The 24,634-nt window shown below is 43.2% G+C and overlaps 1 protein-coding gene across 1 annotated transcript in view; it reads left to right on the top strand.

Moving 5' to 3' along the window:
• The window catches only part of CD74 (CD74 molecule), a 40,139-nt gene that overhangs the window by 5,600 nt on the left and 9,905 nt on the right, over positions 1–24,634 (top strand). Inside the window, exons 2-7 of the mRNA XM_069199553.1 lie at positions 783–961; positions 6,808–6,908; positions 8,165–8,227; positions 15,159–15,254; positions 22,182–22,284; positions 22,589–22,792. Coding sequence (XP_069055654.1) covers positions 783–961; positions 6,808–6,908; positions 8,165–8,227; positions 15,159–15,254; positions 22,182–22,284; positions 22,589–22,792 — 746 coding nt within the window. The remainder of the gene's footprint in view (positions 1–782; positions 962–6,807; positions 6,909–8,164; positions 8,228–15,158; positions 15,255–22,181; positions 22,285–22,588; positions 22,793–24,634) is intronic.

The following is a 24,634-nucleotide window of genomic DNA, read 5'->3' as shown; positions in this document are numbered from 1 at the left end:
AACTACATATGCAGATATGCAGGGTACACTATGCTGTTTATTACCATTTTTGAGAAGGACATGACACATCATGACTCACTAAGGGTTCACTTTTTGTGAGTCAGAGGCAGCTGCACTCCACACTCAACAATGCTTATAAAGAGCATGTCATCCAAACCACGGTTACATTTCTATTTTTTTGTTTTATTGTGAAGGATCCCAATTAACACTGTTACAAGCTGTCAAAGAGTGTTTGCGATCCTTTAGAAATCAGAAGTCATAAGCAACTGTGGGTTAATGAAATGGAAGTAAAGAAATAACAATTACTGTACTGAAATAATCCCCACACTTTACGATTAAATATTTATGATAAAAATGTCTGCATAATTTGCCAACTGTTTGCAATATAATCCTGCTCTCTCTTTTACAGTATATAACGTGATGCAACACCAAGCGGGTAAAAGGACATGGGCCTGTTATTTTAAAGAAACAGCTGTTTAACCTTTTTTCCTTATTGAACTCATTAAGTTTGGAAGAAATCATATGTTTTATCAGTGCCTCTCATATCTTCTGGCTCTGCTTTTTCATTTTCTCTCTGGACGACTGCTCCCTGTTTGTCCTGTTTGCCCTTCCTATTTCTATAACCTCCCACCATCTCTCCCTCCACATGCCCTATTTGTCCAGTCAGCATCCTTTTTTCATCTACCGTATCCCACATCTGCCCTACTCACTTCACAACTTTTTCTCTCACTGCAACCTTTCTGTACTTCTAATTCTCCCCTCCTCACTTCCGTGTCCCACAGGGTCTCCTGCAGTCGGGGAACGATTGTATCTGTATTGTCGGTCTTCGTGGGTCTGCTGTTGGCTGGCCAGGTCGCCACTGTTTATTTTGTAGCCCAGCAACATGGCCAGATCACCAAACTCAAGGACTTCAATACTGAGATGAAGCTGAAGATGTTGTCAGATCAGCTGGCCAGGAGCCGTGAGTACTACCACCCTAAACACCCAAGACCCTCTTCAGTTGTACTACCCACTGTTAACCACCCCATTCTCTTCCTATCAGTTATTTAATGCTGTGTTATTTGGATTCAGAAACTGTAACCCCAGGTAAGAATTGGTTCTTACTCATTGAATGCAGTTTCTGCAGCTCAATTTACTCATGAGAGCCCTGGAGGATGGATTTATTCCTTCTGGCCTCCTTTACGGAGTTCATCAATGTACCGTAGACAATATTTACCTGATTTTATGGATTCTGCTTCCAATTGCATTACAGGATCAGTCGAATGGGAGATTGTTCCCACAAGCGACTGCCTCTTCACAGATGCTAACAGATACGTTTTTGTAGCTAATTATGACCCAGAGATTGTCACATATGGGTTGAAAACCTCATTAATCGAAGTGGAGCAAATAGTATTAGCCCATCAATTGACTTACAGCTTTTTATTTCCTCTGTACATTATATCTATAGATATCTGTTTATAGATCTTGCCTAAGATAGAGTATGCGCTGTTTGTTGCAATATATTTTGTTAGCTTACAATGGGCTTAGAGCCCACCCATTGTTTACCATTGGTTGGCCTCACTCCCACTATCATACGCTTGCTTCTTATTTGATGGCTTGTGTGGGCTTTACTTCCCCGTCGTGAGTTTGTCCCTCCCCTGGAGCATGGATACATTACTGTGTTTCTTACATTGCTCATTTTTTTGTGCTACTTTTTTTTTTTAGTTAACTACTCCATGAGAGTTCCTGTGTTTTCCAGCAGTCTCTTTTGGGCATCACCCCCCACCCGCATCTCCATGTGCTTCTCTGCCCTGGGTCTGGGTTGCTCTGTCTCTCCTGTGCTCCTCTGCCCCCACCCCTGTGTTGCTCTGTTCACTGTCTGCTTCTGTGCTCACCCATTCCCGTTTCTATGTTGCTCCGTCTTGCTGTGTGCTTCTTTGTCCCTTCTGTATTGTTTCTGCCCTCTGTGTTGCTTCCACCCATTTCCATATTGCTCTGTCTCACTACGTGCTACCTCATCTCTATGTTGCCCTGTCTCGCTGAGTGCTTCTGTGCTCCCCGGTGTTGCATTGTCTCTCTGTGTGCTGTTGTGCCCATCCCATGCTGTTGCCTTCTGTGTGTTGCTTCTCCCTCACTCACGCCCCCAATTTTGTTTTTCGTGTCCATCCTCTGAATTTTTTTCTTTTAATTTCGGATCCAACTCGAATCGTAACAAAAAATAAACAATAAAATGCCTGCCTCATTTTGTAGGCCCACGCATACATGGTGTGCGCACCTACACTATGTCACGGCCATTAATATTATTATTATTTTTTGTTACAATTTTAATTATTCAGCCATGCTGTACATCATGTGGGATGCTAAAGTCAATAGGTCCCAAAAACTAGACCTATTGGTTTTGTCAATGCTTGTTGAGTCTTTCATTTTCCCAGTTTATATTAGCAAGAGCACGTCTGGAAACTGCACCCGATTCACTGGTTACATCTTGATTTCGTATTTTTTTTTGTCAAGATCATAATATACGTTTGAACTAATAGGCTGCCTCTGAGTTGTTTATCTGTTGATCTATTGATTACCGCAGATTCTCTTAAGGACTGCAAATTGGGAATTGATTCCATAAATGAATCAATCGTACCAATTTCTAATATGTATTGTATATGAGGATAAAATATGTGGCTACGAAAATACCCAGATGAACTACTGCTTATTTTTGTGTTACCCTTTGGAAGAACCCTAGCCTTTTTTATCCCCGAGTACTGTATACGTATTAAGATTTCTTAGGTGAATGTGTCCTGTTATATGAACTCTGTCATAACGTCAAGGTGGTCATTGACGCCATGTTTGCTCTAAGTTATGTTAGGAGTTAGCCCAACAGATTAGCCTCTTTGAAGTACAGTTTAGGTTTTGTTTTAACATGCATTATTTCATGAGAGAGGTCAAAGAATAAATACATGGTAAGATTGGAACAACTTTGTGTGGACTACACTGGATTTCAAGTGGTCAAGGTAGATCCTTGAAAGGAATCTCATTGGGTTTTAGTGGTGGTTTTAAGATGTTTGCAGGTAATCCTTTCCTATATCTCCCCACATGATGTTTGTGTGGTCTGCAGCCCCTGCATCAGTTAGGAAACATTTTGGCCCATATTTACAAGAGCTTGCGCCACCTGCAGCATCATTGCTTTTGATGCAGCAGCAGTGCAGTCAGTGCTCCACACTGCACCGTATTTACAAACTAATGCATTGGGCCCAGTGCGTCAGTTTATAGAGGTCTGTGTCACATTATACCTGCACCAGTTATAATGTATGCAGGGTAGGGATGTCCACGGTAAAAGCCACGTGGAACGGATGCAGTGACATTTACAACTTTTCACTACATCACTACAACTTGACTGCATCAAAATACCTACGCATTCTGAAACCAGGCGTAAGGATTGACGCAGGGCTTTTAACATGAGACTTGCCTCTGTGTTCTGAAGCATTGCTGGAGTTGCATCCATCTTAGGACCAACTCCAGTGATGTGTCACTAGCGCCAACAGGTGAGTCAGAATTTCTGATGGATCCACGAATCCTTGCGTCATGAAGCTCTGTATTGTAAATACAATGCATCTATGGCGTTGTTAGGGCATTTATGGCAGGTGCAAGAAATCTGCTGCATCGATGCGGATGCGTCAGTTCTTGTAAATATGCCCCTTAATGTTTGCTGAAAGGCAGTTTAAAGTGAGAAAAAGGAAGTCTTGAGGATTCAATTTGATGAGGTTGTACTTGTAGAAGTGTTGCCACTCTGATAATCTAGTCTTGGTGGTGCATTGGGGTTTAGGGGGAATTCTAGATATTTAATAGGTATTGTGTGGTGTGAGTATATTTTTTATAAGAGTGTTTATAGGGTAGATAGGCAGGACTTTAGTATTTGCTATGTGGAAGAGCGTGAATTTCAGCATAGATGCAAGGATAGTATTAGTGGTGGATTGTCACAAGCGTGAGGGCTAGGAAATAATGTATCATATTTTTGCATGGAAAGGAAGAGTTCAATTTTTTCTCTGCTCCAGCTGCATCTTCAGATAGAAGGATGTAGATATGTTTGTCCTTTTCCTAAGAGTGTTGAATCACCGGGTGGTCTTTAACCATTAATTGATTTGCACCAGGTTTTGCTTTGTATCTTGGCAGCTTGTTTGGGCTTTCATCTGTGACCTGAATCTGCTCGGGACCTTCCTTTTGGGTCTTCCTATGTGGCAATTCAATGCCTCAGACTGTGCCCAATTTTGTACAAGCCTGTTTTAGGATTCTATGACCCCATTTCACTTGTGACTGCCACTATGGTGAGTGCAAATGGATTTTTGTGGTGCAGGACAGCAAAGCAGGTCACCTTGCTGCATTACCCATCATCACAGTGAAAGGGCAGAAATGTGCTGTATTTATCCAATACGGCTCAGTTCTGTCCTTTCCCCTTGTGCCAGCCTAGTACCAATGCAGGCACCCTTGCGCCATGGTGCAAGTTTGCCTGCATTTCATGCAGGATTGTTTTTGTGTAGGAAGGGGCACAATCCTGAGAGGCTTTTTCCTTTTTCTGTGTGCTGCAGACTGCAACATGCATAGAAAGAGGAAAAAAACGAGGATAAATAAAGATATTTCTCCTCATTATGCTGGGGAGGCGTATCTTTTTGGCCCATTTCCAGGTTTACCAGGTTTGGTAACACCCACGCAACTTATATGGAGCGCCTCTCTTGCACAAAGTAAGGCAATGCAGCTACTTGCGCCGCCTTGCCTTATTCCATATTTTCAAAGCCACGCAAAGTGGCTTTCTGTGGCTTCAGAAATATTACTTAGTGGGTTGCACCACACATGTACCACATTGCCCAGTGCAAGCATGGTGCAAACCACTCATAAATATGCCCCTAAGGGCCTCATTTAAGAAAAGTGGCTCTGCAGCCAGTGCATGCCTCTTTTCTTGCGCCCCTTAGTGCCCCCCTAACGCCACCATGCGTGTGCGACATCTAAGATACGGAGCACCATGGGGGTAGTTAGGGGAACCAGCGTCAAAACTTTTTATGCTAGTTCAGAGCTTTGCAGGATTAGCGTAAAAAAATGTTGACGCTAATTCTGCAAAGTCCATTGAGGCCCACTGTAAACAATGGTGTGCTTCCTTTTAAAACCTGCTCTGAGCAGGCGTTAAAAGTGCTGAAAAAGGAGGCAAAGAAATCTCTTAGATTTATTTGCGTCATTTTTTTAGGCCCCTTAATGGGGGAACACCCCCTTTGCATACATTATGTCTGGTGAAGGCATGATGTAGCGCAAAGGGTTACAAAGTGGCGCAATGCATGCATTGCGCCACTTTGTAAATTTGGGGTGGCGATTTTGGCCTCGTGCCACTTTAGCGTTAAAAAAAATGAAGCTATTGTGGTGCAGGGAGGCGCTAGGGGCTCGTAAATCTGCCCCTATGTGTTCTGTTTTGAAGTTTGGGAGATTACCCCTGGTGGGCTGTGTCTGCTACTCCATTTGCAACCGCAACGTATGCTGTATACAGGCAGTATTTGTCAGTTTTGTAGCCTTGCAGGGAGTTATATAAACCGTTACTGCAAATCTCATCTCCATTGTACTGTATTTAATTGTATTGATATTTATATAATGCTATCCATATTTCATGGAAGGCCTAAACTACTTTCGGGAGCCTCATCGCCATGGGGGTTACATAGCTCTTTGTGCAAAGAGAGAGAGGAGAACTTCTAGATAATGATAGAGCTACATCTTGAGTGCCTTTCAAAATGGCATGAGCTCAGTTATTCATGATTCGTTCAGGAGGTTACTCAAAGGTGCAGAAAGTGGTTTAGGCCATATTTCTACCACACATAACTGTAAGAATACCGGTTTACCTCCATAAAACACAGTATCATAATTACTTGGAGCAAAACAGGTCTCAGTTACACCTAACACCAGTTGTATCAAGATTAGATTTTATACTCTATTTACAGTTCTTTATTATTAATAATAATACAAATCGAAATTTAAAACTAACTTCTGATTCTAAAGACTTGATAAATATTAAAGAAGGTGGGTGAGTGAGTAAGGTAGCTGTACTCCACAGGGATTATTCCCTCTTGTGCATGCGTGAGTATGAAATGACCATTCACCTGCTCTAAGATCATTGTGCGCATGTGGACCAAAAGGTGTTTCCGCTGGAGCTTACAGCCGAACTTGGACAGCTCACAGTGACGCAGTCTTTTAAACATTCTCACACATTTTTATAGCTCACTTTATGCATCTACGTGAGGACTTTAATCTTCAACCTTGCCTGCACAGTTTCATTTTGGATAGCTTGCAGCTTGCTTGTAGTAATTTTGAGGTACCGAATCTCGATTCAGCCTATCCATCTAACAGTGAGCTCTGCCAAGCTTACTTAAATGGCAGATGCTGCAATCAAAGCTCTAGATTGATAGTTTACAACATTCAGGAGTCAAAGAGTACTTCTAGAATTCTGATGTTATTTAGTACTGTTACGGTGGTGTCTCCAAGCTGGATTGTTGCATATTTTTCTTAACTGTAATTTGATCCACTTCGAAGATTTTCAGTGGGGTTAAGTAATCCGCATCAGTGCTTCTTTCCCTTGTTACAGTTTTGGTTAATAAGAACAATTTCCTCTTTATGCCTTGATTATACAAGTTCTCTAGGCTGAATATCTAGCTAGTTAAACTCTGTCTATTCTTTTTTACTTGCGTTTTGCCTCTCTTTGATGATCACCTTTCTATTTCCCCAATCTTACCTCATCTTTCTTCTATCCCTTCCCGTACATTCAGTTTTCTCCTTCAGATTAATACTGTCATCCTCATTCCGCAGACCCTATGCCCCGTAAGAAGATGCAGATGGCCATGCCTATGGCCAGCATGCCATTGGCCTTTGCAGACACGGACGAGCGTCCTTTGAAGGTGAACTTGACGGTGAGTCTTTGGTGGTGTAGGAGGCATCAAGAACCAGAACCAACATGGGTTTCCTGCATGCATCACTCCTCTCCTGCGCCTTGTGCAGATTAATGATCCCACAGCCCCCCACATGGCCTCCTGGATAGGTTGCCCTGTACTGCACAGATTCATGTGAGGTCTTAAGTATGTTCTTCTCTAATTTGCCTATCATACTGTCTAACATGGGCTTTCTGTATGTCCTTCTTACACTCCCTCTTTATGCCATTTCATATTGGTTTTCTCCATGTGCTGCTATGACTGACTCCTCACACAGCTTCACATTCCCTTACTGTATTTCGTGTCCTGAGTCAGCCTCATACAGCCTCACATGAGCCTTTTGTACTTCTTGCAGTTTGCTCTTCTCACAGCTTGTCATGCCGTTTGCATGTCTTGTCCCAGTTCACTAGTCACACAGGTTCACAAAGGTGTCCTGTATCTCCAACTGCGCTTCACTCTTGCAGCTCTACGTGGAGCTATTCTCGGCATGAAACTTTCTGCTGCACCATTTTTACAGCCCAAAAGTGCTCCATGCATTCCTTGCTTTTTTTCCTGCAGCATCTCATGATCCTCTGCATGTTCAGCTGTGCTTCACAACTCACACAGCCTTAAAAGGGACTCCTGCATGTCCAATTCAGATTCCTTCTTCTTACAATCTCACATGGACCTGTAGCATGCTGCCATGACACGCTGGTGCATGAACCGCGCTGCCATGACTCGCTCCTCGTGCAGACTCACGTCATTCTCCTGTTGCCGTACTCTGGTTTATGCCCCAGCAGACGTCTTATAATGCTTCTACATTCTTTCTGCATGTGCTTTACTGCTCCACCAGTGTTAAAATCTCACACTGATCTCAAGAATTCTTTGTCTCTCAAGGGCATCCTTCATGTTGTGCTGTATTTCTCTCTTCATATAATCTCATCTGAAACTATTACACGCCCTGCTCATATTCAGTATTGTTACTGATTCACACTGGCCTCCTGCATTTTCTGCTATAATGCCACTGCAGTATCTTGTACTGCAGTTAAGCTGAGCACATCTTGACTATAGTTAAAGCGCTGCAGCACCAATGCACTAGGGCTTCTGGCTTTTCATCACACCCCAATTTCTGTCACCCAACATTTATTCCATAGCTTTATAAACCCCCTGTCTGATTGAACATGGCTAGAGTAAGGTGTAGGCTCTATGCTTTTAAGATTTTTGTTGGCACTTAACACTAATCTCTCCACCACCCACAGAAACTGGAGAACACGGCCAAGAAGAGCAACAAAATAGAAGATCACGTGAAGTACATCGTGGCGGTGAGAGAATCACATTTCTTGTCCGTACATTGGTCTATAATTTTGTCAGAAGTTTAGTAGTGTTTTATATAGAAGAGGAAGTATGTCTTCAGGATTTAGCCTTGGATCCATTTATGCACCAAACACATGAGCAGGTACAATGCAATGCCTTGAGACTTACGTGTTGAATTCCTCTCCAGCGATACAGTAATGTGGTAATCCCGCACCCAAAAATACCGATAGCGTGGAGGTTGTTTTTGACCAGGTTCAATATTAATGCACTAGTTCAAAATCTCAGAGTGGGAAATAACATGGTTATGCTGCATGTTTTCCCTATAGCAAGGAAAAAACCTTGAAATGTGTAGTATTTTCCCTTAACAGATTCTGACAAGTTTATTTGCTGAGATTTGTCTGGGGGAAAACCGATGGGGTGCGGTAATGTCTGCAAATCATAGATTCCCGATTCAGGTGCAAACTCCTTAAAACATCTGAATCAGGATTTCCACAGAAAGGAGAAAGAGGCCTTGTGTGTTAGGTTTTAAGCTGTAGCCCATTTGGATCATAACCAAGTTTACCCCAGTCCTAACCCGAATCATACTTCCAGATGTCTGTGATTTTGTTGCCTTCACTTCCTCATATTAGACCGCTGCCTCTGAGATCCTAGACACAGGCCACTGAGACAGGAACTGGTGTTGCTAATGCACATGTATGTAATCAGACTTACAAAGAGTAAGCTTAGCTGTAAAGCAACAGAGCCCTCTTTAGTAGAGGGAATGGATACAATGCATTTTCAGATGGCAGGAGAGTGTTAGTGTGGCAAGGGGCTCCTGTAAGCAAAGTAGGGCATTGTGGGATATGGGGTAATAGCGACCAGTCAGATGGTGGGCGATCAGTAGGTGTTATGGTTGGTGCAGCGGCAGGCATATGTGTGGGGTTGCAGAAATGGGTATTAGAGCATTTATCTGCTGTTTGGTAAACTGGATGTTTCTCTGTGATAAGTTGCCGTCTGATCAGTAGGCTTATGATCTCCTTTCTGTTGTGGATGTAGGATGTTGTTTGGTGGATTATGATTGAGATAGGTTTCCACCTCCACATAAAGTAAAAGTTCAAGGCATGTCATCTGGTCTTGCCCTTCCTGCCAGTCTGACAGTGATGCTGCTTTTAGTCCTCCGATATACTACATATGCTTGTGGTAATTGGAAATAAGAGCAAACATCATTTGGGTTGGGTTCAGCTTGAGGGAGGCCTTAGGTATCCAAGGTTTGTGCACTTGTGAGGCATTTTATAAGGTAGGCAAAGTCAGAGCCAGATGAGAGCCTCAATTAGATTTGGGTCTCTTGTGCACATTCATGAATTGTGATCTATTAGTTGGTAATAAGACCTCCCTGGGACTTTCTGTAGAAACCCCTAAGTGGTCACTAAAAAATGTAGGAGCTGATTTAAGAAAAGTGGCGCTGTACCCAGTGCAGCGACACTTTCCTTGTGCCCCTTAGTGCCCCCTACCACCACCATGTGTGCCCCGTATTTAAAATACGGTGCATCATGGTGCAGTGTAGGGGGCAATAGCAACAACATTTTTGATGCTATTGATGTACTGTTCAGGGTTAGCACCAAAGGTTTGGAGCTAGCCCTTAACAGTACATAGGGGCCCATTGTAACCAATGGTGTGCCCCCTTTTAATTCCTGCTCGGAGCAGGCATTACAAATGCCACAAAAACTGGCACAAAGAAATCTTTTAGATTTCTTTGTGCCATTTTTTCAGCTCCCTTAACGGGGGACGGGGACGCCCCTCTGGGGATAATATGGCGCAGTGACTTTTGAAACCTAAAAAAATGCTGCTAATGTGGTGCTAGAGTTTCTTAAATCTGGGCCTTAGTTTTAGTCTTTAAAATATTATTTTCAGACAAAAAGATACGAAATGTGTGTTTTCCACCTAAAAAAGTAAACTCTATTATATATGTCTTAATAATTTAATATTAAAGAAAATGATCCAGAATGTGCGTGAAATTTGTAGGAAAAGCGTCATCTTAAATGATTGTAGCTTCTATTAGGCTTTGGTAGCACTATTATTGTTACTTGGAAAATCACATTTACTCTAGTTGAAGCTTGATGCCTGCCTTTTTCTTGAGACTTACATGTTATATTTTTTTTTACTCTGTGTTTCTAGTTTATAATGCCCAAATTACTTCTATCAGCAGATTTTACACTTAACAATAAACAAATAATAATTAAAAGCAACAGCGGTAAATGTTATAAAGATTGACATTAATGACACACTTGCATACTTGTTGCCAGACACATGTGATAAATATATTGGTAACTATCATCATGTCTCTTATGAAATACCTCGATTAAGGATATGACATTTCATTCCATTTTATTTGTTACATTACAGCCTTTTAAAAACTCCAGGACATAATGACAATTGGCAAAACATGCCACCGGATCCCCCAAAAAGTTAAATCTTTTGGTGTATCACAAAGGAATGTTTAGAAATTAATAAAATCCAAGAATTCGAATGATAACACAAAGAACCAGTTAATAACCCTTAATTAAGAAAGTAAAATGTTTGATTTTTTCAGTTTGTTCCCTAACTAAGTGGATAGGTCAACATATTGGAAACAAAAGTTGCACCTGTAGATAAAATGACTAACTAGCTCACCAAGTTGAATAAAATAATACATGAAGATTGCAGAGTTCAGGCTCTGGATTGTTCAAAGGGAAAAACAGAGTTAAGTCAAGAGCATCCCTAGGCAAACTACCACAAACTTTCACCCTAGGCACACCATTCAAACAACACACAACCATTTGTATTCTTTATTTTTTTATTTTTTTCTCAAATATTTCATTTGCCAATATGTACCCCTGTTGATGTAGAGATGGACAGGGCAGCACTTGTCTACCTGGAACAGTGAAGGTTAGTCACTTAGGCACAGACTACTATGGCTACCACTGACAAACCAGAAATGACCTGGATGGGTCCTTGGTGGATACATTAAAAAAATGTTAGATAGAGCAGTAAATGGGGAACATACTGAACCTGCTCACATGAGTGCCAATATTGTGTTTGCGTTAGGTAGTCTAGAAAGCCAGTGCCAGTTGGATCAACAGGCAGCCTTTTTAGGCCCTAGATTCCTCAACCCAGGGTCATGTCATGACAACCCAAGAACTGAGATTTACCCTAATGGAGCAGAGTGTGAATGCACTATTGTGCCCACATGTCGTCTTTATTTCTCTCTCCCACCGCTAGTTGTCTGTATGTCATTAGGGTGGTGTGGTCTCTTGTCAGACATGGCCTGGGCATATTGTGGAGCATTACTAGTGGAGGGGACAACCTAAATTAACCCAGTGGTCAGTAGGGTACTCAACACGTCCCTAACTACTGTGATAGTACCCTCTTCCTGGAAATCTTGCCCCTGTTGAAAAATCCTCCTACTGATCCTTTCAGCCCCTCTAAATAGAGCCCTGTATCCCTTCTCCCAGCCACCGTTAAGATCCTGGAAAAGCATATGAACCATCAGCTCTCAGACTACCTGGATGCTAACAATCTAGTGCATCCAAGCCAATTGGGCTTTAAGTCTGATTTTAGCACGGAGACTGTGCTAGTGGAAGTGGTAGAATACATCAAATGCACCCTCAATAGTGGGGGGGGGGCAAGGTAGTGCCGATAATGTTAGCTCTGTCAGCCGCCTTTGACACCGTCCCCCATTCAAGACTCTTAAAGCCTCTCCATGCTATTGGGGTGACAGAATTAGCCTTGGACTGATTTGCCTCCTTTTTGGCTGGTCAGAGTCAACAAATTTGGATCCTGCCTTATTTGTCAAAACCATGCGAACCAACGGTTGGACTTTCCCAAAGCTCAGCCTTGAGCCCCACCCTGTTTAACATGTATCTTCCGCCTTTGACTGCTGAACACCTTGGTGCTAAAATTATTTCTTACGCCGACGATACACAACTGCTGTTCTCTTGGGATACAGGAGAAGAACTATCCGGGGAGTGAATTAAATGCTGTCTGTCCACCGTTTTCCAAGTGGCTAGCATGCCACAAGCTTAGGTGCAGTGCTGATAAAACCAACATTTTGATTATGGTAGTACCACACAAGAACTCTGGAAAACATTTTGGCCGGAGGATGCACCCCTCCGAAGCCGCCAAGAAGTTGCACTAAAGAACTTAGGATTCAAATTTGATGACAGTCTAGCCTTCAAAAGTCAAATTAATGATGTAGTTTGGGGTGCATTGGGGTATTGCGCTCCTTGCGAAAATGTCTACACTTCCTATCTTTTCCAGCAAAAAAATTGGTGATCCAGTCCTTTATTACCACTAGATTGGACTATGGTAATGCCTTGTATCTTGGACTACCAGAGCAACAACAAAATAGACTCAAAGTAATACAAAACACTGCCGCCCGCTTATTGCTGGACCTGCCATTCAGAACAAGGATGTCCCCCCAGCTACATGTTCTGCACTGGCTCCCTCTAAAAAAAAAAATATTTTGTTTAAAGCTCTGGTTCTCGTACATGGTGTTTTGTACCAGTCTGGAGTGGCTACCTCATAGCCTGGTTCAGTTTTTATACCCCTCAGAAAATTCTGAGATCGGCAAATAAGCTATTAACTACCATTCCCCAAATTCGCTGTGGCAGGACCAGTGTCAGATCCCTGGCTTAATAAGGTGCTCTGGCATGGAATAAAGTCCCATTGGAGCTTCAAGGTTGCAGCAATACTGCAATATTAAAAAAGAAGCGTAAAACCTGGCTATTTGTGCAGAGTTAGGGCTGGTTATGCATACTGAGCTGACTTTTTGTTTTAAGCGCTGGGACACTCCTATGAGTAGTTGTGTGCTCTATAAATTGCCTCATCATCATCATTCCTGTGTCTAGCCTGCTTGAACAATTGTCTTTTATACTGTGCATCTGGTATCCTTGTGGTGTGAAGGTTGAAACTGTGGTTATTTCATAAATTCTCTAGTCACTACCAAAGCCAATGTGGAAGCAAGCACTGGCTATTTATTGTTATCTCACTTTTGTAGTTGAGATCATGAAGATTGGCATAGTTGGGAGGAAAAATGAATTGGAATGGCTGCCAACCATGCCTTGGCATGGCTTGTAGGATAGATTGAATTCTACTCTCTTTGATACTTATTTATATGACCCCTCTTCCTAAAACATATAAGTGTGTCCTCCAAAGTTCTGCCTCTATGGGGAGCCAACTAACCACTGGCCCTGGTAGATCACCTAATAGAACAAGGATTGCCAGGTGTTAAATTGGGAATAAACTTCAGATGCATTGCGTCAGTTATCAGGCCATTCTGTCTAGAAAAGTGGACAATCAAGAATCTTCTGGACAGTAGACAGGCTCTGACACACAATCAACCATGTTGATTGGAAGTACAAAAGACCCATTGCTCTTCTGTGACAGCACAGACACAGCTGACAGGAGTTTGATGGAGGGCCTCTAAGGATTCTTTAAGGTATCAAAATAATTGCTGCATCGAACATGACTTGATGATCAAGTTAAATTTAATGTAACCTTTGCACAGTGGCAACTTTAGTAAGTAGCCACTCTGTTGGCAAAAGTTTCCAGTGACTATTTACAGTTGTTTGCCACAAGACAGCCTTTCTTGTTATTCTGAGTTAAAGGAAACCATTGGTTTCGCTGTAACCAGAGACCAGTAGAGCAGTGGTAACTAGTTTTTTAGCTGGACTTCGAGGGACATCACCCTCGGTGGCCAGTCGCCCCACCATTACTGTAGACCAAGGAGTAGCTCCAGGAAGACACCCATCAACAGATCAGCATCTTTAGCAACCTGTATCCCTTGCATCAGAACTACACCATATAATAAACCACTTTGCTCACAGTAGGTTAGGCTAGAAAGTCACCAGCCCCTCCTCCCCTTTATCATAACACCTCAGTGAGAATAACGTTCCCTCTTCAAACTATTCACCCACATCAATCTGGTTTGAGGATAAAATTCCTCCAGTTGTCAACCTCCACTAGATGAATCAAAATTGTATATTGATGTTGTCACAAGGCGCCAAGAGGTGAAGTAATTAACATATACCAAATAAATAACAGAGATGGCTTCATGTGCAGATATGCCCATCTCTAGACAGCAGCAATAGCTATATGTGTTGATATATTAGTGTCTAGATAACAGTGATGGCTCTGTGGCTATGCAACCCTGGAGGCTACAGTATGTCTGTGTGAATATGCTAGTTAGGAGGCTCCAATGAAACCTTTATGCAGATATATTAGTCTCTAGACAGCAGCACTACTTTGTGTGGAAATGCCCACCTGCAGAAAGCAGAGGTAACTCCATGAATGGATATGTCTGTCACTGGACAGAACAGTGGTTCCATTGGTGGATATATCTATATCTTTGATAGGAGAGCTGGTTCTCTGTGCGAATACCTCTCTAGGCAGCAGAGCTAGGTCTAACTGCGGTAGCATTTTGAAAGCAGAGATGCCTGTGTGTATGTTACTATGTAGACATTGTTCCATGTGTAAATATTCCAGTCTGTAGATAATAGATATTTTGACATCAGTTAAGGACTGCAATGCCAATAAGTATTGCAAATATCCAATTACTCCCACTGTTTGCCTCTCTCAGGTCATACCCACTGCATAGAAGCTCCAGATCATTCCTCCCTAGCATGAGGCAGCCACCCTTGTCAAGTGCATAAAAGCTTGTTTTCAGAAAGAGATCTTTCCATGGTTAATAGACCTATTGCTGGAAATTTGGATAGTGTAAAGAAAAAAACAGAAATGTTATTTTGCATGCCCAGAAAGCACAGTGAACATTCCCAAGATCTCAGCCTTTTGTAGTTATATCTATGCACACATCCAAGAAAGCCTTATAAAAGTTGGGAGATGATGCACGTATGACATTTTCCCACATAACTCAGTCTCTTGGCCTGCTTGTCTTGAGTCTTTTTTATCCATTTCTTTTTGCAGGGTGACAATACACAGACGATGTTGCCAGAATTTAATGACACCTACCTAGAGAACCTGAACAAGTTGAAGGGGTCCATGAATATTGCAGAATGGAAGGTAGGTGCTATGAATGTGCTGATTTCTCAGTCAGGATTAGCCCACCTGCATAGGCATCCTCTAAGGTCCCCTCACCCCCTCACCCCATGAAGTTCAGTGTATTGATGTTGTTGAGAGCTATGCTTCCTCTATGAAGACAGACACCCACCTAAAAACACTACTTATCTCTAAACTAGCTGGTGTTCCTGCCTCTAGAACAATATTTCATTAAGATTGTATTCTCCCATTCCAGGTAGCAAACTGTCTGTCAAAGGAGAACTGAGGCCTAGCTTTATTTTCAGATGAATGCGTCTGCACCTTGTAGCACAGACATAAAATGGCGAGGTAAAGGACGAGTTACTTTCTGTAAGGCTCTTTCTGATGGATACTGTAGCTACCTGCAGATTCTTCACCTGTAAAATATCCCCACATGCCAGGCTGGATCTGGAAGATTTAAACAACCTTGCTCCCCTAGAAGTGGAGGTGGCACCGTGCCACTCCACATTGACTTTTTTCTTCTACTCTGGAATTGACGATGGAGCTGCATATAAGCCCCACCCTTGCACATCAACATCAGTGTCTTTCGGAACTCTGCCACACAATCAGACTCACAAGACAACAATAATCTGAGGTACCAAATTGCAATTCTCTAAACTAAAACCTTTTTTAGATGGGGGGAAAAAAAGAGACCATTCTGCTGAATGGGGAAAAGGGAGGATAGGGAGGAATCCGATGTTAGATTTGAGTATCCACCAGAAAGAGCATTACTGAAGGTAGGTAACGTGATATTTTGATACTTCTAACTGTAGATTCCTCACCTTTATAATAGATATCAAAACAGTATCTCCCAGAGTGGTGTGTCTGTGGAATGGCTCATGCCAAAATGTCCTGCAGGACAGAACAGGTGAAAGCCCTACCCTTCAGATCTGGCAGAACTGCTTTTGAACATGTGTACTGATGCTTACGTCGTAGCCTTACAGTTGCCAAGGACAGATACACTACGTGTCAGTGCAATGGTAGCAGCTTGGGCCCTGGCAGAATGGGCCCTTAACTTCTCTTGGGACTGCTTCTTGGCCACTACATAGCAGATATTGATGCAGAAAACTATCTGCCTTAACAAAGCTCTTTTCTGCACTTCCTTGCCTTTCTTTGATTCAGAGAACCCCACAAAGAGCTGATCGTCCACCAAATGGTCTTTGGTGTGATCGATGAAAAATCCCTTTTAAGGTTTCGTCGATGGAGTCTCTCCTCTCTTTTGAGGGATGAGGTGGGACAAAGAACGTTGGAAGACTGATGGATTGCCTAACATGAATAACACTCCCAACGGTAAGCAAAAAGGCTGCCTTTGTCCTCAGCACCACTTTGTCTTGGAAAAAGGTGGCATAAGTCAACTGCACTGATTGCAGATCAGAGGTTGGAGTTTGCTTATCGGACAAGCCGAAGTCACTATGACAAGAAAAGACTTCAGAGCCAGGAGATGTAGTGGACAGATGCATATGGATTCAAATGACGTGCACATGAGTAAAGTTAGGACAAAATTAATATCCCAATGTGGAATCCTAACAGGTTTGGGGTGAAACAATTGTTAAACCTTTTAGAAAACTCATCACAAGAGGTGGATAAAAAAGGATGGCTGGTCCCATAAACGCAAAAAGTCTAAAAGGGCCAGCAGGTAATCTTTAACTGTGCCCACTATAAGTCCTTGTAGGGGCAGCAATAAAACAAATAACAAGACATTCAACAGTTTGGCCTATGATGGGGTTGGTATTGAGGGTTCTCCACTTAGCTGCAAATTTGTCCCAGCTCCTGGCATAAACAGACTTTGAGAAGGGAGTCCTGACAGCAAGGATGACATCCACTATCTTGGTTGCTCAGTCCCTACACATGGAAGTGCAGGACCCTCAGGTGCTCATGCTCAGAAGTTCTGAGTACCACATTCTCCTTACTCAGTCTGGAGCCCCTTCAGATGATTTGGGCTCAGTGGTTCTTGATGTTCTTCAGAACTCACAGTAGGAGGTGCAGCAACAGAAAGACATACAGGAGTCTTGTGCTCCACTTTATCCTAAATGCATCCCTGAGAGAGAATTCTCTTGGAAACTCTTGTAGGGTGCAATCGTTTTGACATTGCATCTTCTTGTCAGCAGCAAAAAGATATAGCCACATGTCACTGCCTGCAGCACTGAGTGGGGCAGGGATAGGGGTCTGCTGACGTTCCAAGTTCAGTTGAGTCACCACTTCATGCTGGTGTTGGATCCATTGAGTCTTCAGGTTCCATTGCAGGACCCGCATATGCCACTTGGCATAGTTGACGAGCAGGATGCCAAGAGGCACAGAAGACCAAGAGCCACTCTAACAGAGTCCAGAACTGAGGCTGAAACATTTAGATCATAGCTTGAATGTCCTGAACTCATGGCGGAGGGAAGACCTAGAACTGCTTCGTATCCAGGATCTCTCCAATGAAAGGGAGCCTGTGAGCCCTGGCAGTCGTACCTCGCATCCGCAAAACCACCGCCGGAGGCAAGTCCTTCTCCTACCTAGCAGCGAAGACCTGGAACTCTCTTCCCAGCCACCTTCGCGCCATACAGGACCACCTCTCCTTCAGAAGGCAGCTCAAGACCTGGCTCTTCGAGCACTGACCCCCCCCCCCCAGCGCCTTGAGACCCTCACGGGTGAGTAGCGCGCTTTATAAATGCAAATGATTGATTGATTGATTGAGTAGGAGTCAGGTGTGGATTCGGTATGTTGATAGTGAGCCCCAACAAAGCCAGGAGGTTTGTTGTCATCTGGAGGTGATCTATGCCTTCAACAGCCAGGTGTTGAAGTTGGGGAAAACTGGAATCCCTAACCTCCAAAGGTGTGCTGCGACCACTGTCATCATCTTAATTGAGGTAGGGAAAAGTGGAATCCCAAGTCTCCAAAGGCATACTGCGACCACTGCCATCACCTTTGTGAATACCCACAGGCACTGGTGAGACTGAAGGGGAGCATGGCAAATTAAATATACTCCAGGACCTCCTACAATGGTAACTAATGTCGGTACCACTGCAGGACAGTAGGCACTCTGCAGGACCAAAGCCGCCATCCAGTCAACGGCAGACAGAAATTAGTTCTTCCATAAGAAAGTATTTATAAGCCCCTAGCGCCACCTTGCGCCACATTAGCGTCATTTATTTTTACGCTAATGTGGCCCAATGAGGCCAAAATCCTAACGGCATATTTACAAAGAGGCACAATGCATTCATTGCTCCACTTTGTAATCCTTTGTGCTACATTATGCCTGCACCAGGCATAATGTATTCAAAGGAGGCGCTCTCCCGTTAGGGGGGCTGAAAAAATGGCACAAGGAAATCTGTGAGATTTTCTTGCGTCATTTTGTACGGCACTTTTAACACCTGCTCGAAGGAGGGGTTGAAGGGGGCCTTCCATTATTTAAAATGGGCCCCTATGTACTCTGCAGGAGTGGAGCTAATATTTTTGTGCTACTCCTGCAGAGTGCATCAATTGCGTCATGAAACATGATGCTATTGCCCCCTCCCCTGCTCATGGTGCGCCTTATTTTAAATACGGCACACACATGGTGGCGGTAGGGGGGCGCAGGGATAGTGGTGCTCCACTCTGTGCAGCGCCATTTTCCATAAATCTGCCCACTGGATTGTCTGTAGCCAGCCTGTGATGCCTGGAAACCTGCCTGTTCACTGGTGGACAGGAACAGATCTTAGATCAGGCCCCCAGAAAAGTGTCAATCATGTCTTCATTAAATGCGAGTAAGGGTTCTGATAAAGTTTTTGTTAGTATGTTTTGACTTCCCCAGTTGGCAGTTGTAAATCCAATACCCGTGCCGCACATCTCATTACCACAGCAAGGGAGGCACTCTTCATTTGAGGTCCAGGGGGAGAACACCACTCAGTGTCCTGGAAAGAGTCCAACTCACTAGCCTCCTGCAAGTTTGTGTATACATTGTCATCTTCATAGTGTTGAGGAAAATACCCCGTTATCTTCATTGTCATCTCCCAGGGCTGGCTCTGATAAGTGTCTGAACCTAAAAGTTCTTAAAGCAATGGGGTATGACCCCCCAAGGCAAAGGCATGGCTCTGTATGAGACAAATTGAACTACGGCTCAATGCATCAATAGGAGTTCAGGATATGACTTGGTTGGGGGCGCGATAAATTTGGCTTAGACTTTTAAAGGACTATAGGAATTGATTCTTGCTCCAGCGCCATCAATGTTGAAGAGCCCAACGTGGATTATGGTACTGGATTGGAAGTCTACTGCGGTGTCAAAGAGGAACTCAAGTTGGGATCAGGAGGCATACATGGTGCAGAGGGTGGACCTGCCGCACACTCCAACTGTTACGTCTCTTGGAGCATGAAGACGTGTCAGAGAGAGCCAGAAAAGTGCTAAAACTTTGCAACATGGCCTCTCCAAAATCCTCAATCTGTTGCAACATTGCCAATGCACCCAGCAACTCACCATGCATAGGGATCAGTTAAAGATCGGCTACTCTGCAGGGTATTCAGAGAGAGACCTTAAGGCACCCTGATGTCCTTATGAGTTCTCAGGCTGAAAGTGTCAGGACTGCGCTGAATCTTGCTTGGCCCTGTGGTGCTTCCACTTTGACTTGCCTCAAGACTTGGAGCTTGATGACGCCTGTTTTGGGAACAATCCCAAGAGTGACAATGGTGAAGTTGAGAAAACTGCGGTTAGAAGTATCCGTCAACGAACTAATGCACAAATAGCTCTGGTCTCTGGCAAAATTGTTTAACACAACTTCACTCATTTCACAGAATTGATTAATGTTCGTATTATGGGAGAAGGGGATACAAAGTGGACTAATGAATAATCCTGCTGCAAAATGTAAAGCCTTGACTTGGCTGATGAACATAATCATTCCTTCCCATGTGTGACGCTATATTGGTAATAACAGTGATCAATTAATTATGTTTGTTTGATGTCATTTACTTGATGGATCCTGACTCACCGACCTTTTCTAGGCTACTGTGTGAAAAATAGGTCAATGATTTTGCTCTTACGAGTGGCGCATTGTCAGGTCCAGCACGCTGTTGCACATGCTATTTGCGTCACCCACAGTGAGTGAAACAATGTACTTGGCCTGTCATGACTCAATAATAAACAGAGCATGTAAACCATTAACATGTATCAGCCATAGACTTATTTGCAAAAAGTGTTGAAGTGGATCACAGACAAAAACCACACAAAATGTTCATGGATGTACACAGAAGGTTGCTTATTTACCTTCAGGATGTCAAAAGTCTGAAATGGCCAGCGCACACTCAGGGCCATATTTATCATGTAGTTGTGTCGCACTTGGACCATGCTACAGGGTTCAAGTAAAACGCAACTACTAAATGTAATTTATCAAGCCATGCAAGACCACCTTGATATATCTGGAATAACACAAATCACTGCATTGAGTTACTCTGCTCCATGGAGGCGTTCCATGGGTGGTTCATGGGTGTTCCCACACAACATCCATGGATTTTAGTGCATTCCCAGATTTACCATAAGAGGTAGTAGTCCTGGGAATAGACCAAAACTTCTATGCCTCCCCAGGCGTCATATAACGAGGAGAAATATGTTTATTTCTAGTTTTTACCCTGTTTCTATGTGTGCTGCCTCAGGGAATTGTTTTTGTGCAGGAAAGTGCCACTTTCTGCATAAAACAGTCATGCTTACAATGTGGCACCATTGGACCATGGTGCAAGAGTGCCTGCGCTGGCACTAGGCAGCACATTGTGCACCAGCACTGTTAAATGAAAGGGCTGCGCCATATGTTGTTAAGTATTCCTGCCCTTCCCCTATCACAACAGCGCAGCAAGGTGACTTGCTGGGCTGTGCTGTGTGATAATTTCATAAATATGCCCCTCAATGTCACATGGAACAGTGCATCTTTGTTTGCGAGAAAACACTCGCAAGGATGACTTTGGGATCTGTGGTTTCTGATAAGTGACCACCGACTGTACTGTCTTTAACGCAATCTAGAGGAGGCCATCTTGCCGAAAGAAGAGGTCACATGATATAGGTGAATTTATCATGTGATTCTCTGTATTGACTGCCTTTTCACTCCTCTACTGAAGTAAGATTCTTCTCATCCATTTTAGAGAGGGATCAAAGTGTGCATTCTCCTTGGGTACTGCAGTTCTGATAACTCGACTCCTAGAGTAATCTCTGTTTGGGCGCAAATGAGTTTCATCACAAATCAGGGTCACAAGTAGGACAGATTTACTACACTCTTGAGTTGCTTTCCATTTATCATCTTGAAAAGCCTGATGAAATTATCAGAGGCAAAACACACAGTAATCAGATGTGCCAACTCCAGTACTGCATGCTGTGCCTCTTTTCAACCCTTTGAACTCGGAAATGGGTGGTAACACTGACCTGTGGAAATACCACACCCGGCTGTACCCCTTGGCATTATTACTGCATCAAAATATCATGGAGATGTCTTTAACCTAGTAGGGCGGCGCCTATATATGAAAAAATTGTCACTGCAATTTGAAGCTACCAACAGTCCTTCCAAGTAGTCATTAGATAGTGAAGCTTGAGCCTAATGGGGTAAATCCGCTCAGACAGATATGATGTCCCACCAATAGGGCGAGAAAATGGTATAGAAGAAAACAGGTACAAGTCTTTAAACAGTTGGATTCTCAAAACTCCTGGCCTCTGCCCTACTGCCGTATATGACCAATGGCAGAGGACTAGCAAGATCCTGGGCAATGGAAAAATGTGCTGGGAGATATAAAAGACAAAAGGAAAACATGAAAGGCGAGTATGACCTGTGCACACCACCAAGATGCTCTACACGTAGTTTCATAATTACGTTAAAAACATATTAAAAAAAAAAAATCATATTCATGAACAAGGGTGAATATGGTCTGGATATTTAATCTGATGTGCTCCCCTCCCGGACTCTTCTGTTTTTTTTTCAGGATTTCAAATCATGGCTGCGCCATTGGCTGCTTTTCCATTCTGTCCAGAACCCCTTGCGGAAAGACTCCAAAGCTGACGAAAAGGAACAATCTCCCATTACGGGTAACTTACATCTATTAAACTCATACTAACCTGTAACACAGTGCCACCATCAGACTGATGTCGAGTGAGGATACAAAGGTATCCCGGGCTGGGAGAGCTGGATAGTGTCAGTCAAGCCAGATGAACTCAGGGCTGTGATATGCTACCAGCTTGGCTGTTGGCTAAGATGGAGGCACTGAGTATGGGCTCTAATATCTTACGTTTGGGTTCAGGTGAACACCGTACTGTATTGGGCAGATACGGTCGTACTTTGTTCGGTAGAAGAGATGATTTATGTCTCTGCCCTATTCTTTATCCTTTGCAGAATCCCCAGTTTTTACCAAATGTCAGCTAGAGGCCAGCGGCAGAAGTGTTACTAGACGACTTTTGGGTACATGCCTACCAAAGTGCGCTGACAATGGAGACTACCAGCCCAAGCAGTGCTGTCACAGCACCGGTTTCTGCTTTTGTGTCTACAAGAACGGCACAGAGATCCCTGGAACCAGTACCCGTGGCCAGCTAGACTGCAGTAAGTGCCTGATCACTGCCGTTTGAGTGTGGCAACAAAGAAGTAAGAATGGTGTGCTTAACCACTAAAAAGACATTCACTGTAGCTGGAAACTGCGTAGGGTGGTAATGCAAGTCTACTTCGTCGGACAGTTTAAGCACAAACAACACCATACCGCTTGACCAGTCAAGAAGGGGAGCCCAAAGTACCCTTTCAGATGTAGGGAAGCAACAGTAAAATGTTAAAGCCAAGTATATTACCAGTGGTCATGAATCAGTAACATTTTATAGGCCAGTCCCTCTGGACCACTCATACATATTCTGGCCCCATAAGGCCTATAAAATACTCTGGGGCATATTTACAAGCCCCTTGTGCCCCTTAGCGTCGTCGTAGCGTAATTTATTTTTTATACTATAGTGGCGCTAAACAGGCCTTCACCCTGTGCCATATTTACAAAGTGGCGCAGTGTTAGCATTGCGCCACTTTGTAAACCCATGCGCTATATTATACCTGTGCCAGGTATAATGTATGCAAGGGGGGCTTTCCCCCGCAGGGAGACCCAAAAAAATGGCGCAGTGAAATTTACAAGATTTCTCAGCACCATTCTAGCGTAATTTGTTAACGCCTGCCCAGCGCAGGCGCTAAAGTCATGTTAGTACTATTTCCTATGGGCCTTCACAAGCTTTGCTGGACTAGCGTCAAAATGTTTGCCGCTAGTCCAGCAAAGCACCACAATAGCGTCAACATTTTTTATGATATTGGCTTAAACGTGCACTGTATTGTAAATACAGCACTACCATGGCGCCACTAGGGGGGCCCAGGGCGATGCAAGAAAACGGTGCATTAAAGCCAATGTGCCAGTTCCTTGTAAATATGCCCCTCTGTGTGGTCCCTCCGTGGTGGGAAGTGATCGTTTCATCATGACAGGACATGAAGCAGCCCCTACAGCGATGGAAGTGGTCAGCATAGCGAAACCTGTAGCTGCAATGTTGTTTTTAGGCAGCGATCAGGGGGATAATGCATTTGTATATTCAGATGTGCAACATAAATTTATGACAACGAGAGTAGAGGTTCAGGCGATTCTTACTGATTGTCTAAAATTCGGAGTAATACTGATGGTATTTAAGATGTCTGTCAGTGACATTTATTGCATATTGTTTGCACAAGGAAAATGTTAGTAATTAACCAGATGCAGCTAATAAAAGTGAAGGCCGACTGACGAAGATGCATTGGTAATGCCAATAGTTCTACTTTTAATGTGCTATCAAATGCAAACACAGCCTTGCACAAATGCTGGTTGCTTGTGCAGTATGAACAAATGTTGTTTATCAAGTTAAGGCCAGAGCAGTTGACTTTGCCAAGGATGGAAAAGAATAGCACAATAATTACTGTCTGTGTGGAATGCATATAGGGGATAAATAAATGAATGTGATAAAAAATTTGATGATTAGATGTATTTTTTAAATTTAAAATAGTCCTCCATGCATTTAAATTGGAAGAACATTCTAGGAAAGGAAAGGAAAAACCAACCAGCTAAAAGCAAAGGAGGAACAAAACATCATTTAAAAAAATGAAAGGCTGCTGAAGTCTTACATAAAGAAAAAGCCAAGATAAAAGTGGGAACCCCACCCCACTGTGTTCATTTGGGCTGTTGTGGGTCTTAATATTATAAATACAGGTTAGGATCTCTGTAGGTTGCTAACCATATGAGGCCTTGTAAGCCCAAGCCCCTCCCTTACTGTAACAGGAAACAAATAAAAGCCGATGCACACCACTTGAATCAGCCATCCGTACAGTTCACTGAGACCCAGAAACCATCCCAAGGGTGACATTTGATGTTACCATCGATGATTATTTCTTTAC

Source organism: Pleurodeles waltl, chromosome 7 (assembly GCF_031143425.1).
Source record: "Pleurodeles waltl isolate 20211129_DDA chromosome 7, aPleWal1.hap1.20221129, whole genome shotgun sequence".
Classification (NCBI taxonomy): Eukaryota; Metazoa; Chordata; class Amphibia; order Caudata; family Salamandridae; genus Pleurodeles; species Pleurodeles waltl.
This window is presented reverse-complemented; position numbering and strand designations above follow the sequence as displayed.